The 15,396-nt window shown below is 45.0% G+C and overlaps 1 protein-coding gene and 2 long non-coding RNA genes across 3 annotated transcripts; all 3 read right to left on the minus strand.

Moving 5' to 3' along the window:
* Positions 1-335: 335 nt before the first annotated feature.
* On the minus strand, positions 336-5,507 carry LOC123739545 (uncharacterized). The gene is made up of 6 exons (XR_006767745.1): positions 5,441-5,507; positions 4,933-5,065; positions 2,731-2,878; positions 2,353-2,445; positions 1,467-1,737; positions 336-410 (listed from the first exon to the last, which is right to left on the minus strand). It is a non-coding gene; the product is annotated as an uncharacterized lncRNA (long non-coding RNA).
* Positions 5,508-5,513: 6 nt separating this feature from the next.
* LOC123739546 (von Willebrand factor A domain-containing protein 7-like) lies at positions 5,514-12,933 on the minus strand. Its single transcript, XM_045713886.1, has 6 exons — positions 12,842-12,933; positions 12,123-12,309; positions 8,502-8,677; positions 6,128-6,240; positions 5,832-5,946; positions 5,514-5,652 (listed from the first exon to the last, which is right to left on the minus strand). Exons 3-5 carry the CDS (start codon positions 8,674-8,676, stop codon positions 5,839-5,841), a joined length of 396 nt encoding a protein of 131 aa, XP_045569842.1. The 5' UTR covers position 8,677; positions 12,123-12,309; positions 12,842-12,933; the 3' UTR covers positions 5,514-5,652; positions 5,832-5,838.
* Positions 12,934-12,945: 12 nt separating this feature from the next.
* Positions 12,946-14,711, minus strand: LOC123739547 (uncharacterized). The gene is made up of 4 exons (XR_006767746.1): positions 14,635-14,711; positions 14,130-14,402; positions 13,860-13,956; positions 12,946-12,976 (listed from the first exon to the last, which is right to left on the minus strand). It is a non-coding gene; the product is annotated as an uncharacterized lncRNA (long non-coding RNA).
* Between the last annotated feature and the right edge of the window lie 685 nt (positions 14,712-15,396).

The following is a 15,396-nucleotide window of genomic DNA, read 5'->3' on the forward strand; positions in this document are numbered from 1 at the left end:
AATGTTGGCACAAAAAGACCTGGAACCAGGCTACTGTAATTCTACCTGTTCACCCAGAACAGAGAAAAAGAAAAGCAGGCCAACACAGAAACTAAACACCCTGTGTTCCTAGAGTTACCGGTGAAACAACGGAGAGGCGCAGGACGGCGTAGTTGGTGTTCGGTGGCCCCGGGAGACTCAGCCTCGATGGTCAGGGTGACGTCCGTGCCCGACACGGTGTTGGCGGGGGCCGTGAGGGTCACTGTACCGTTGGCACTGACCCCGGTCACTAGCGTCAGGGTTGTAGGGAAGAGGAGGAAGCCCCGGTCATTTGTGGCCCGGATGGTGAAGGATCCGCCTGTTCCGTTGGTTGTCACAGTGAACAGGACTGAAAAGGGTGTTCCAGGCTCCAGGTCACTTTCTGCCTTAGCCTGAAACCAGACAGAACACAACAGAACGTTCAGCCTCAGCCTGAAACCAGACAGAACACAACAGAACGTTCAGCCTCAGCCTGAAACCAGACAGAACACAACAGAACGTTCAGCCTCAGCCTGAAGCCAGGCAGAACACAACAGAACGTTCAGCCTCAGCCTGAAACCAGACAGAACACAACAGAACGTTCTTCCTCAGCCTGAAGCCAGGCAGAACACAACAGAACGTTCAGCCTCAGCCTGAAACCAGACAGAACACAACAGAACGTTCAGCCTCAGCCTGAAACCAGACAGAACACAACAGAACGTTCAGCCTCAGCCTGAAACCAGACAGAACACAACAGAACGTTCAGCCTCAGCCTGAAACCAGACAGAACACAACAGAACGTTCAGCCTCAGCCTGAAACCAGACAGAACACAACAGAACGTTTCAGCCTCAGCCTGAAAGCAGACAGGGAAAGGGGATACCTAATCAATTGTACAACTGAAGGCATTCAACTGAAATGTGTCTTCCACATTTAAGCCAACCCCTTTGAACCAGAGAGGTGTGGGGGGGCTGCCATAATCGACATCCACGTCTTCGGCGCCCAGGGAACAGCGGGTTAACTGCCTTGCTCAGGGGGAAAATGATCGATTTTTACCTTGGGGATTTAATCCAGCAACCTTCCGGTTACTGGCCCAACACTCTAACCACTAGGCTACCTTCCTCCCCACAGAACTTTCTGCCTTAGAACACAACAGAAAAGTCTGCCTCAGCTTGAAACTAGACAGAACCCAACATAACGTTCTGCCTCAGCCTGAACCAGACAGAAGACAACAGAATGTTCTGCCTCAGCCTGAAATCAGACATAACACAGCAGAACGTTCAGCCTACTGTAGTCATACATCTAAATATGGAGCTTTGTGTACTCACTACCCAGTATTGGTAGGCTACAAGTTTCCCCAGGATACCTCCCAACACTAACCATCACAGGGTAAAATGAAAAGATTACCAGACCCAGTGTCAAGGGGCAACTTCAACAACTCTGATTCTTGACATTTGACCTTGGCACTCACCGTCACCATAACAGTGGAGGCTCTGAGGCGGGTGGAGGACTGTCTCTGGAAGCTGTCTGGTAATGCCCTGGTGGTGGCGCTGTTCTCTCCTCTCAGACGCACAACAAACTCCCCATCCGGGATTCTGTCCATGGTAACCAGGAAGTCTCCGCTGCCGACTGATTCCAAGGTTCCACTGACCTCCCCTGACCCCGAGGCCTCAACCAGGGCCACCTCCGTCAGACTCACAGATTCACTCCCGTCACTGACACCAGCAGGGTGGCATTACCGCCTAGGGGCGGAGAAATGTGGAGTTTAGGAGGTAGCTAATGTATAAGTAGCAAATCACATTATACTTAAAGGCTCGCGATAGAAACTTGTAAGTAAAGAACCAAAAAGTTAGGAGTGTTAAATCAACGTCAATGTTAGGAACCACGATGGAGGAACTGATCTACATAGACAGCATTTTGGTGCCCCTGTAAATATCCACCCTGCGTCACTGTGCTCTAACTGGTAACAAACTGTTTGTTTAAATCCTGACTCACTGTCACGCCCTGGCCATAGAGAGGGTTTTGTTCTCTATTTTGGTTAGGCCAGGGTGTGACTAGGGTGGGCGTTCTATGTTCCTTTTTCTATGTTTTTGTATTTCTTTGTTTTGGGCCGAGTATGGTTCCTAATCAGAGACAGCTGTCTATCGTTGTCTCTGATTAGGAATCATACTTAGGGCAGCCTTTTCCCCACCTGTGCTTTGTGGGATCTTGTCTTTGTGTAGCTGCCTGTGAGCAGCCCAGAACGTCACGCTTCGTTTTCTTCTGTATTGTTTTGGTGAGTTTCATATTTATTAAACATGTGGAACTCTAAGTACGCTGCGCCTTGGTCTACTCCTTTAGACGAACGTGACACTCACCAGCTTGAGGACGGGACTCTAAAACAGCGAAGGCTGGATGAGGTCCCTGGGACACCTCCACAAAGTCAAACAGGAAGTCGATGGCGCTCTGACCTGGAAAGAGAAAGTCAAAGAGCTCTTTGACCTCTGAACATGGAATAAAAGCATACGCTCAACAGTTGTTAATAAAGAATTATAGAGTTTTTTGGAAAAATCTCTGAAATTGTGCAAGGCGCAAATAGTTGTAGGTACTCCGTAACAATGTGTTACCCATACACTTCACCTGCCAACCTAAATACAATGTTAACACACTGTTCAGCACACTATTACAAATGGTTGCTCACTTGCCTAATTTCTATGTAATATGCCCTCCAGAAAAGCCAACGTTGTCGCACTCACCTACGACCTTCAGTGAGTAGGGCACAGTTGACCGACACACTGATTTCCCATAATCCCGCTTGGCTGTCCAGCCCCAGTGTGAGGAAGTTCCCCACGGTTTTAATCGTTGCCAGAGACCCATTTACCTCCCCGCTACTCTGGGACACACCTGTGGGATGACATCACCATAACCATAGCAACAGAGGTGGGAATTTGCCCCAAGCTACAACAGAAATAAATGTCTAATGATTTGAACAGAGTGCATGTTTGTGATTTCTTAATACCAGGAGGGTAGCTCTCCAGGAACAGGGTTGGAGTTAAAACCTACAGAAGGGTATCTCTCCAGGAACAGGGTTGGAGTTAAAACCTACAGAAGGGTATCTCTCCAGGAACAGGGTTGGAGTTAAAACCTACAGAAGGGTATCTCTCCAGGAACAGGGTTGGAGTTAAAACCTACTGGAGGGTATCTCTCCAGGAACAGGGTTGGAGTTAAAACCTACAGAAGGGTATCTCTCCAGGAACAGGGTTGGAGTTAAAACCTACAGAAGGGTATCTCTCCAGGAACAGGGTTGGAGTTAAAACCTACAGGAGGGTATCTCTCCAGGAACAGGGTTGGAGTTAAAACCTACAGAAGGGTATCTCTCCAGGAACAGGGTTGGAGTTAAAACCTACTGGAGGGTATCTCTCCAGGAACAGGGTTGGAGTTAAAACCTACAGAAGGGTATCTCTCCAGGAACAGGGTTGGAGTTAAAACCTACAGGAGGGTATCTCTCCAGGAACAGGGTTGGAGTTAAAACCTACTGGAGGGTATCTCTCCAGGAACAGGGTTGGAGTTAAAACCTACAGGAGGGTATCTCTCCAGGAACAGGGTTGGAGTTAAAACCTACAGAAGGGTATCTCTCCAGGAACAGGGTTGGAGTTAAAACCTACAGGAGGGTATCTCTCCAGGAACAGGGTTGGAGTTAAAACCTACAGAAGGGTATCTCTCCAGGAACAGGGTTGGAGTTAAAACCTACTGGAGGGTATCTCTCCAGGAACAGGGTTGGAGTTAAAACCTACAGAAGGGTATCTCTCCAGGAACAGGGTTGGAGTTAAAACCTACAGGAGGGTATCTCTCCAGGAACAGGGTTGGAGTTAAAACCTACTGGAGGGTATCTCTCCAGGAACAGGGTTGGAGTTAAAACCTACAGGAGGGTATCTCTCCAGGAACAGGGGTTGGAGTTAAAACCTACAGAAGGGTATCTCTCCAGGAACAGGGTTGGAGTTAAAACCTACAGGAGGGTATCTCTCCAGGAACAGGGTTGGAGTTAAAACCTACAGAAGGGTATCTCTCCAGGAACAGGGTTGGAGTTAAAACCTACAGGAGGGTAGCTCTCCAGGAACAGGGTTGGAGTTAAAACCTACAGAAGGGTATCTCTCCAGGAACAGGGTTGGAGTTAAAACCTACAGGAGGGTATCTCTCCAGGAACAGGGTTGGAGTTAAAACCTACAGAAGGGTATCTCTCCAGGAACAGGGTTGGAGTTAAAACCTACAGAAGGGTATCTCTCCAGGAACAGGGTTGGAGTTAAAACCTACAGAAGGGTATCTCTCCAGGAACAGGGTTGGAGTTAAAACCTACAGAAGGGTATCTCTCCAGGAACAGGGTTGGAGTTAAAACCGACAGGAGGGTATCTCTCCAGGAACAGGGTTGGAGTTAAAACCTACTGGAGGGTATCTCTCCAGAAATAGGGTTGGAGTTAAAACCTACAGGAGGGTAGCTCTCCAGGAACAGGGTTGGAGTTAAAACCGACAGGAGGGTATCTCTCCAGGAAAAGGGTTGGAGTTAAAACCTACAGGAGGGTATCTCTCCAGGAACAGGGTTGGAGTTAAAACCTACAGGAGGGTAGCTCTCCAGGAACAGGGTTGGAGTTAAAACCTACAGAAGGGTAGCTCTCCAGGAATAGGGTTGGAGTTAAAACCTACAGGAGGGAATCTCTCCAGGAACAGTGTTGGAGTTAAAACCTACAGGAGGGTAGCTCTCCAGGAACAGGGTTGGAGTTAAAACCTGCAATAGGATGTCTCTCCAGGAAAAGGGTTGGAGAGACCCGGTTTACATATATCCAGGAAGTCCTATTGAAATCCGAAGACCAATTTTACAACAGAGACTTTGTGATGAGAGATTTTAATGTCAATGAGACTCCCCTGGTTAAATAAAAATGATAAATGAAAAATCTGTGGAATACCTGAGGGGCTGGTGAGAGTGAAGGAGAGGGAGCTTCCTGTAACATAAGCAGTCAGGTTTCTCACAGACTCATCTACAGTGAAGGAGAAATTATCAGCCCTTCCTGGACTCCGCACAGCCTGTAGAATGGTCACCTGAAAGAAAGAAAGAAAGAAAGAAAGAAGGAGAGGAGTGGAGAGAGAGAAAGAGAGATGGTGGGTGAAAAATGGCAGATGCATCTTTCAGAAGCAACTCTCCCAGGGTGACATGTTGCTGCACTACAGAAGCCTCGTCTTGGAACATGGCCATTGGGGCTAGGCTCGGTCCAACATCACAAGGTTGGGACAACGTCTTAATAAACGAGTGAAAACTTTTGAAAATAAATAAAATCATTGGACCAGTGCTGATACCTTGTTTAGAATTGTTCCACATTTATGCAAAGAGTTATGGGATATTAGAACTCTCTTGTCCCAACCTTCACATTGTGGACCTAGCGTTACCCTAATGTTTACTATTGGTGTCAAGGTTACCAATGAAGAGCTGGAGGATTCCACAATGATGCTGGTGGCCTTGGGCAATTCTGTCTTGGTGACCTGTTGGCCTGGCCACCTGAGGCCTGGGACAGCTCCATGTAGAGCTGGGAGTCTGACTCTACCATCCGACTGTGCTGGACCTGTCCTTGGCCCTGGTCACTAGCCCTCCTACGACGGAGCCCCAAAGAGCCAGTTAGGAAGAAGGACACCTGGGGGGCGGGCGGGGAAGAGAGAGAGGATATATAGTGAAAAGTAAAGGAATTTGATGATCTCTCTACGATTGTGAAGGTCAATAAGTCCAAAGGCAATGGAAAAGACAGAGGAAAATGTAAATATTGCCGGTTAATGTTGCTTGTGACATAAAGTATAACAAGGCCCAGCTACTCACCACTGACTTAGTGCGTTCTATGAGAGCGATCACCGTGCCCATTAGGTTCAAGTCTTTTGCGGGGCATCGGTGAAAAGGAAGATCTCTGAAGAGGGGGTGCACCAGTTAAAGCCACCTGTAGAAAGCACAGGGGACACAGTCACACTAGCACACCACTAGAATGTATTGGGAATGCATTCTGTGTTGAACTGGCAGCTGGAAGGCAAATTCAAAAATACAAATTCATAACAGTTATATACAGTCTTATTTTGGTTGTACATGCCTGTCCAACACTACAGGTTTGTCAGTCACTGTACCTGAAGTCCTGATAGACTCATCTCTGGGAAATCCCCTCCTCCATCAGCACTCAGTGCATTGATCTGGGCCTTAAAGACATCTGGGTCCGTGGTCCGCATCAGGGGCCCAAAGTCTTGTGGCACAAAAATAATAGGATAGGACAAGGTCCATGTCATATGTGTTATCCATGTCATGCGCGTATAAGCCTTTTCAAACTATTTAACCTTATGTATTAGCAAACATATCATGACGTTAGCGATAGTCAAAATCTGTTACATTTGTGAACGTCTAAATCATTATTTGGCCCATTTAAGCAGCATGCGTCCCTCCTACAGACAAGGGGAGAAGGGCTAGGTAAAGGGCTCCATTTTGTTGTTCTGAACATATGCAATGTGTCTGCCTCTGATGTAAAACAAATGTTTGACTTCCACAGAAAATTACTTCCTTACCTGTTTTAGGTTTAACCTGTTGAGGATAGGGGGCAGTATTTGCACGGCCGGATAAAAAATGTACCCGATTTAATCTGGTTACTACTCCTGCCCAGAAACTAGAATATGCATATAATTGTTTGATTTGGATAGAAAACACCCTAAAGTTTCTAAAACTGTTTGAATGGTGTCTGTGAGTATAACAGAACTCATTTGGCAGGCCAAAACCTGAGAAGATTCCAAACAGGAAGCGCTCTCTCTGACTATTTATTGGCCTTCTTGATCATCTCTAACCAAAACAGGGGATCTCTGGCATAACGTGACATTTTCTAAGCTCCCATAGGCTCTCAGAAGGCGCCAGAACGATGAATGGTGGCTTTGCAGGCCCTGGCTGAAAAACATTAGCGCATTTGGATAATGGTCGATCTGAGGACAATGAGACTGGAGGCGCGTGCACGAGCCGACACCATGTTTACTTTCTCTCTCTTTGAACGAAAAAAAACGACTCCCCGGTCGGAATATTATCGCTTTTTTTGCGAGAAAAATAGCATAAAAATTGATTTTAAACAGCGTTTGACATGCTTCGAAGTACGGTAATGGAATATTTTGAATTTTTTTGTCACGAAACGCGTCGGGCCCGTCACCCTTCTTTACCCTTCAGATAGTGTCTTGAACGCATGAACAAAACGCCGCTATTTGGATATAACTATGGATTATTTGGAACCAAACCAACATTTGTTATTGAAGTAGAAGTCCTGGGAGTGCATTCTGACGAAGAACAGCAAAGGTAATCAAACTTTTCTAATAGTAAATCGGAGTTTGGTGAGTACCACACTTGGTGGGTGTCAAAATTGCTAGCCTGTGATGGCCGGGCTATCTACTCAGAATATTGCAAAATGTGCTTTCACCGAAAAGCTATTTTAAAATCGGACATAGCGAGTGCATAAAGGAGTTCTGTATCTATAATTCTTAAAATAATTGTTATGTTTTTGTGAACGTTTATCGTGAGTAATTTAGTAAATTCACCGGAAGTGTTCGGTGGGAATGCTAGTCACATGCTAATGTAAAAAGCTGTTTTTTTATATAAATATGAACTTGATTGAACAAAACATGCATGTATTGTATAACATAATGTCCTAGGATTGTCATCTGATGAGGATCATCAAAGGTTAGTGCTGCATTTAGCTGTGGTTTGGGTTTATGTGACATTATATGCTAGCTTGAAAAATGGGTGTCTAATTATTTCTGGCTGGGTACTCTGCTGACATAATCTAATGTTTTGCTTTCGTTGTAAAGCCTTTTTGAAATCGGACAGTGTGGTTAGATAAAGGAGAGTCTTGTCTTTAAAATGGTGTAAAATAGTCATATGTTTGAGAAATTGAAGTAATAGCATTTCTAAGGTATTTGAATATCGCGCCACGGGATTACACTGGCTGTTGAGTAGGTGGGACGCAAGCGTCCCACTGGCCCAGAGAGGTTAAGGAAGTGTGTAGGTCACATTTTTTTATCATAGAGCTATGAGATTTTAGATCCGCCTGCTTGAGACAAAAATCAGCGATTGCATTGCCATGTCCGTGCGGTGAAGCAGTCCAGTTGGATAAATGTTTTTCGAAGGACCGCCCCTTTGACATAACGTTGCAGTGAAGTGAAATACATGGATGTAATGATGCAGCCGAACCACCAGAGGGAGGCAAATACACATTTATTCAACAGAGGACATTTACACGGTCCTAGGAAGGTCTGGATGGCTGTCTTCTGATTTTTAAAACAGTAGAAAATCAATAAAATAAGTCATGTAAACATTACCATATTTTTTTTGTTATTCGAGTGTCCGATTCCAGGGATTGTCAGCCAGGTTGCATCATGTCTGCATCCCAAATCACACCCTGCTCTCCACATTGTGCACTACTTTGGATCAGGGCCCATAGGGTACATGATACCATTCGGAGTGCATCCCATCTCTCACCTGGGTCATTGAAGGGGACCAAGATGTAGGCTGAGGGTTCGTCTGGCGTTCCTCTCTTGCTGTCGATGATGAGCGACGTCGTCTCCCTTACTGCTGCGATGTCGTCCGACATGCTGCCGGTGGTGTCGATCACAAAACACAGAACTCTAGATCCATTCCTAGAGATCCCCATCATCCTGAGAGAGTGAGAGAAAGAAGGAGTGCGAGAGAGGAATCTCTTTATGTGTTGTGCAGTGCAAAAGTTGTTGCACATGTGCAACAGGGCAGAGGCAGATAAATGTGCTTGAAGAAAAGGACTAGGGCTAGGATGGACTGTAAGTTAGGTTCAGGACTTTTTGTTCGATGGGCCCTGGCTGTCCCACGGAAGATCAAGGGTGGAGGTTCCAGCGGAGGACGGCATTCTCCAAAGGTCAGAGAAGGAGGAAGGCGAAGGGTTTGGGTTTGTCTTGCCGACCAGAAGGCATGGGGTTGGAATGCTGGCCACCAGGCGGCATCTTGGAGGTTGCACACTTGCCACAGGAGAGGTACCCGAAGGGCATGGCACGCTGGTCACACAAGAGGAAAGGCACGGGTGTGGCTCGCTGACCACTTGAGAGAGAAGGCCCGGAAGTTGCACACTGACCACTGGTGAGGGAAGCCCATGGGGTGGAACGCTGACCACTGGAGGAGAAAGACCCTGGTGTGGCACAGTGGCCACTTTAGAGGGTAGACCTGGAGTTGGTGGCCCGCTTGCCACAGGAGAAGGGCCTGGAGGTTGTAGAATAACCAAAGGCTGAGGCTGAATGTGATGGGAGCTTGATGGAGGTGATGTCTGCTGTACCAGCTGCTCCAGGAGGTCGCCACGGGATGGGAGCTTATGTTGTTTGTCTGTATTGTCTGGTTGGTTGTTGATGTCTTTTAACATCTCTAGGAGGAGCTGGTATTGAAAGGGGCTGAAGAGTTCTGCCTGTGTTCGTGTGTGTGTTTTTGAAGGCGTTTGGGGATGACCCCTGCACCTTCTTCTGGTAGGTTGTCTGGTTTCATGGCAGCAGTCTTATCCGGCTCGAAGGGCCATGAAGAAAATAACTAGCCTAGGGTGGACTGTAAAGTTCGGTTCGGGACTGTTAATACCGCTATGGTACATCGGTCAGGATGTTAGAGGAATGAGCAGGAATCAAATGCTTGATTTTATTGCACACACAGATAAATAGAGCACATTTGGTTGTTTGGAGGTTATGGAATCGCTGTGTACTATTTTACCTTTAACTTGTTATATCTCTTTGTATATCCATGTCCTCAGTTTGATAATAATGTCCCTTAGTTGTATTTATCCTAGCAGTGACCTTAGTTTATACATGTTATATGTTAAGTCTATTCCCCATTGTCACCTGGCACTGCTTTGTCATGTCTGCACTTTTATGTGTTTCTAAAGTTTCCTTATTAAATCTCCAGACCACCACATCCTGAAGCACACACTTGTTATCCACATCAATCCTACACTACATGGCAAATGCATGTGGACACCCCTTCAAATGAGTGGATTCGACTATGTCAGCCTGTATAAAATCGAGTACACAGCCACGCAATCTTCATAGACAAACATTGGCAATAGAATGGCTCGTACTGAAGAGCTCAGTGACTTTCAACATGGCACTGTCATAGGATGCCACCTTTCCAACAAGTCAATTAGTCACATTTCTGCCCTTCTAGAGCTGCCCTGGTCAACTGTAAGTGATATTATTGTGAAGTGGAAACATCTAGAAGCAACACTCACTACTGAGTTCCAAACTGCCTCTGGAAGCAACGTCAGCACAAGAACTGTTTGTCGGGAGCTTCATGAAATGGGCTTACATGGTCGAACAGCCACACAAAAGCCTAAGATCACCATGTGCAATGCCAAGCGTCGGCTGGAGTGGTGTAAAGCTCGCCGCTAATGGACTCTGAAGCAGTGTAAACGCATTCTCTGGAGTTATGAATCACGTTTCACCACCTGGCAGTCTGACAGACAAATCTGGGTTTGGCGGATGTTAGGAAAACGCTACTTGCTCCAATGCATAGTGCCAACTGTAAAGTTTTTCATGGTTCGGACTAGGTGTGGAAGAACTTGACTGGCCTGCAAAGAGCTCTGACCTCAACCCCATCGACCACCTTTGGGATTAATTGGAATGCCGACTGCAAGCCAGACTTAATGCCCAACATCAGTGCCCGACCTCTCTAATGCTCTTGTGGCTGAATGGAAACAATTCCCGCAGGCAATGTTACAAAATCTAGTGGAAAAGTAAAAGAGGAGTGGAGGCTAAAGAAGCAAAGGGGGGGACTAAGTCCATATTAATGTCCATGATTTTGGAATGAGATGTTTGACGATCAAGTGTCCACATAGTTTTGGCCATGTAGTGTATTTCCAAGGTCTTACAAGCAACAACTCAACACATCCATCTTAACTACCTACAGTGCACTTGGAAGTATTCAGACCCCTTCCAATTTTCCACATTTTGTAATGTTACAGCCGTATGCTAAAATTGATTAAATACATGTTTTCCCTCATCAATCTACATACAATACCCCATAATTACAGTGAAAACAGGTTTTTAGTCTTTTTGCAAACGTATTCAAAATAAAAATCAGAAAACCTGATTTACATAAATATTCAGACCCTTTGCTATGTGACTCGAAATTGATCTCAGGTGCATCCGGTTTCCATTGATCATCCATGAGCTGTTTCTACAACTTGATTGGAGTCCACCTGTGGTAAATTCAATTGATTGGACATGATTTGGAAAGGCACAAACCTGTCTATATAAGGTCCCACAGCTGACAATGCATGTCAGAGCAAAAACCAAGTCATGAGGTTAAGGAATTGTCCGTAGAGCTCCAAGACAGGATTGTATCGAGGCACAGATATGGGGGAAGGGTACCAAAAAATGTCTGCAGCACTCTAGGTCCCCAACAACACAATGGCCACCATCATTCAAAAGTAAGAAGTTTGAAATCACCAAGACTCTTCCTCGATCTGGCCTATTATGGCATATTATGGTAGATTGGCCAGACGGAAGCCACTCCTCAGCAAAAGGCACATGACATCCTGCTTGAAGTTTGCCAAAAGGCACCTAAAGAACTCTGAGACCATGAGAAACAAGATGCTCTGGTCTGAGGGAAACCAAAATTGAACTCTTTAGCCTGAATGCCATAAGTCACGTCTGGAGGAAACCTGCCACCATCCCTACGGTGAAGCATGGTGGTGGCAACATCATGCTGTGGGGAAGTTTTTCAGCAGCAGGGACTGGGAGACTAGTCAGGATCGAGGGAAAGATGAACAGAGCAAAGTAAAGAGAGATCCTTGATGAAAACCTGCTCAGGACCTCAGACTGGAGCGAAGGTTCACCTTCCAACAGTTCAACGACCCTAAGCACACAGCCAAGACAACGCAGGCGTGGCTTCGGGACAGGTCTCTGAATTTGAGAATAAAGCTGTAATGTAAGAAAATGTGGAAAAAGTAAATGGGTCTGAATACTTTCTGAATGCACTGTAAAGATCTTACAAGCCACACCTTCTTCCAACCCTAGACCTTTTGTTCATGGTCCTTTGAGCCGGATGCCATGACCCTTCACAACAGTGCTTATATGATCAAGTACAATTCCCCACCGTAGGAAGTCTGTGTCCCCGGCAGCCCCTCTGATGTCCTCCAGCAGCTGGCTGGTTGCAGCCACGGCCACCTCTGCAGCTGCAGTGTGCCAGTTGCCATGGCTGGACTCAAGTGAGTCCTTGTTGATCCCACCTGTAGGCTCCTGCCTGCTTGTCTGGTCCGATAAGCCCCCATGGCTGCACTTCCCTGCCAACGGATAGAGATTATCAGGACAATACGATGGTCACTTACAACCGCCGTCAGGATCTTGTATGTTATTACATTGATGTTTCTTCTCTGCCAGTCAGTCAGTATGCTACTAGCCTGGTCCTACAGATGCCGTATCTTAATTTGATCATCTTGTTGTTACAGGATTTTTCCATGCAAGATTTAAAAAAGCTTCTAAAGTTTGTAATTTCCAGTTTAGACTTGATTTACCCCATCGTAACCCCTTCAAAATAATTTTATTAATTATAATCCACATAATAATTCACATTTCCTGTTTCTGCAGGATTATTTTCCTGCTGTGAGAAACCGGGTCAAATTAAGATAAGGCATCTTTAGGTCTATTCTGTAAGTGTTTTAGCTAACTTCTCATTTAGCTGTTGAGGAGCTGTATAAAGCACATTTGACCAAAGCACATAAAGACATAAAACTAGGTTGATATGCTATTGCTATGCTACCTCCGGTCAATTCACAGTTCACACCTTATTAAAATGAGATTAGTGACTGACTCTACCTTTTGGTTTGATGGAAAAAAAGGTTCAAGGCTAAAATATCCCGAGGTCAGCTTCTTGTCTCTGATGATGTCTTCTAGGATGTTGTTCTGGCAGTCTTTACCGAACACAGCTCCGACATGTGGGCGTGTTCTTATCTGGTGGATAGAGGTTTCACAATATAAACTACATCCTGGTACTTTGCTACACAACACTACTTGATCTAAAACAACTTTTGATGTAAAACACCACTACATCACCATTATTAGGGCAATATGTTGCGACTGCATAAGGCATCATTACATCACCTCTACTAAGGCAGTATGTTGTGACTGCATAAGGCATCATTACATCACCTTTACTAAGGCAGTATGCTGTGACTGCATAAGGCATCATTACATCACCTTTACTAAGGCAGTATGTTGTGACTGCATAAGGCATCATTACATCACCTTTACTAAGGCAGTATGTTGTGACTGCATAAGGCATCATTACATCACCTTTATTAGGGCAATATGTTGTGACTGCATAAGGCACCATTACATCACCTTTACTAAGGCAGTATGTTGTGACTGCATAAGGCATCATTACATCACCTTTACTAAGGCAGTATGTTGTGACTGCATAAGGCAATATTTGATCCGCATCCTGTTGTTTCTGTATAATGAGCAACAGACATGTAATTTTCCTTACAGCATAACATTACCTCTGTTTTGTCAACCACCAATTCAGGACAAAGACCCTATAACAATTGGCATGTGGCTGTTCTTTCAGCAGTATAGTGCACTGGTCTGTATCAGTTTGTTGTCCTGAGATAATTAAACACTTTCTGCATCTATCTTGGCATCCTCTGCACCCTAGTCCCTTTGGTAATCTCCTATTGACAAAATGGTTGAATGTTTAAGGAACGTTGGCGAACCTGAATGTTACACCCCTGGTCTCTTCAGAGGAACATCAACCTGCATGCTTTAGTTGGCAATTAGCCATCTTCAAACTTCTCCCCCTCTTTAACACACACCCAGACGCACGCCCTCACAATACCTGCAACAGGGCCGATGTCTGACAAGTCTGATCTGATAAGATTGGAATGGGGAAATCTGTTGCCCAGTTCTATCCAGTTACTGTGACTGTAGAAGTCCTGAAAATATATGAATGACAAGTTATTTAAAATAGTGTTATGACAAATGCCATGTTATTTGTTTATTAATGAGAAAACTGTTTTTAAATGCTTTTTAAAAAACTAAATATTTCAGCAAAAGCAATGTCTCTTGTCTTGTGGAGTAAGGAAATAATGAAAATCATTTAAATCACCTGTAAGGTGTGTAAAATGTCTCCCAGCTTCTGTCTTGCTGCCTCAAAGTTCCCTTGCTTGATGCTGGCTTTGACAGAGCTCACACCATCTGTGATGAGTTTCCGCCCCTCCACGAACCTCTCCCCATCAAAGTGGTACTCTTCATCGGACGTGTGACGGAAGTCAACTCCAGCATTTCTCCAGGTGACGTCTGATATGGCACTCAGGAAACTCTTAGCAGACCCCGATGAGGAGCAGGCTAGAGCCAGAGACTCTGCAGTCAGTGGTCCAGGCTACACACACACACACACACACACACACACACACACACACACACACACACACACACACACACACTTTAATACACATTGGTATAAAAACAATTTATTTCACTATACTATATACTGTACTACGTTATAAAACACAACACCAATACTTTCTTTACTAAGACAAAGTATAAATATAAAACAGTGACTGTACATGAGTCTGATGTAGTCTTTAGTTTTGTGGCTTTAGTTTACTTACCGGCAGAGTGAAGTCTCTTCCCTCAACAGAGGCTAGTTGCTTGCACACCTTTGCCGTGGTCTGTAAGATGGCTTCCCCTAGTGATCTCCAGGTGGTCCATGGAGCTGCCTGAGAGGAGTACCAGGAACCCCTGGACCCCTGTCTGCAGGAGGAGGAGAGAGACTACGGCCAGGACTGATGACATCATCAACCTGTCTTTGGGAGGGAGAGGACAATCAACATGACTTATCATAATATTATAGTTTAATCATACAGTTCCTTCAGAAAGTTTTCACAACCCTTGACCACATTTTTTGTTTTCTTACAGCCTGAATATAAATGGATAAAAATAGATTTTGTTGCCACTGGTCTACACAGACATTTCCCCATAATGTCAAAGTAAATTTTTTGAAACATATAATTATTCAAACCCTTTTTATGGTCAAGCCTAAATAAGTTCAGGAATAAGAATGTGCTTAACAAGTCACATAAGTTGCAATAATAGTGTTTAACATGATTTATGAATGACTACCTCATCTCTGTACCCCACACAGTATAGATAATGGTAAGGTCCCACAGTCGAGCAGTGAGATTCAAACACAGATTCAAGCACAAAGGACCAGGGAGGTTTTCAAATGCTTCGCAAAGAAGGGCATCTATTGGTAGACGGGTATACATAAAAAAAAGTAGACATTGAATATCCCTTTTAAGCATGGTGAAGTTATTAATTACACTTTGGATGGTGTATCAATACACCCAGTCACTACAAAGATACAGACATCC

This window comes from Salmo salar, unplaced genomic scaffold (genome assembly GCF_905237065.1).
Source record: "Salmo salar unplaced genomic scaffold, Ssal_v3.1, whole genome shotgun sequence".
Classification (NCBI taxonomy): Eukaryota; Metazoa; Chordata; class Actinopteri; order Salmoniformes; family Salmonidae; genus Salmo; species Salmo salar.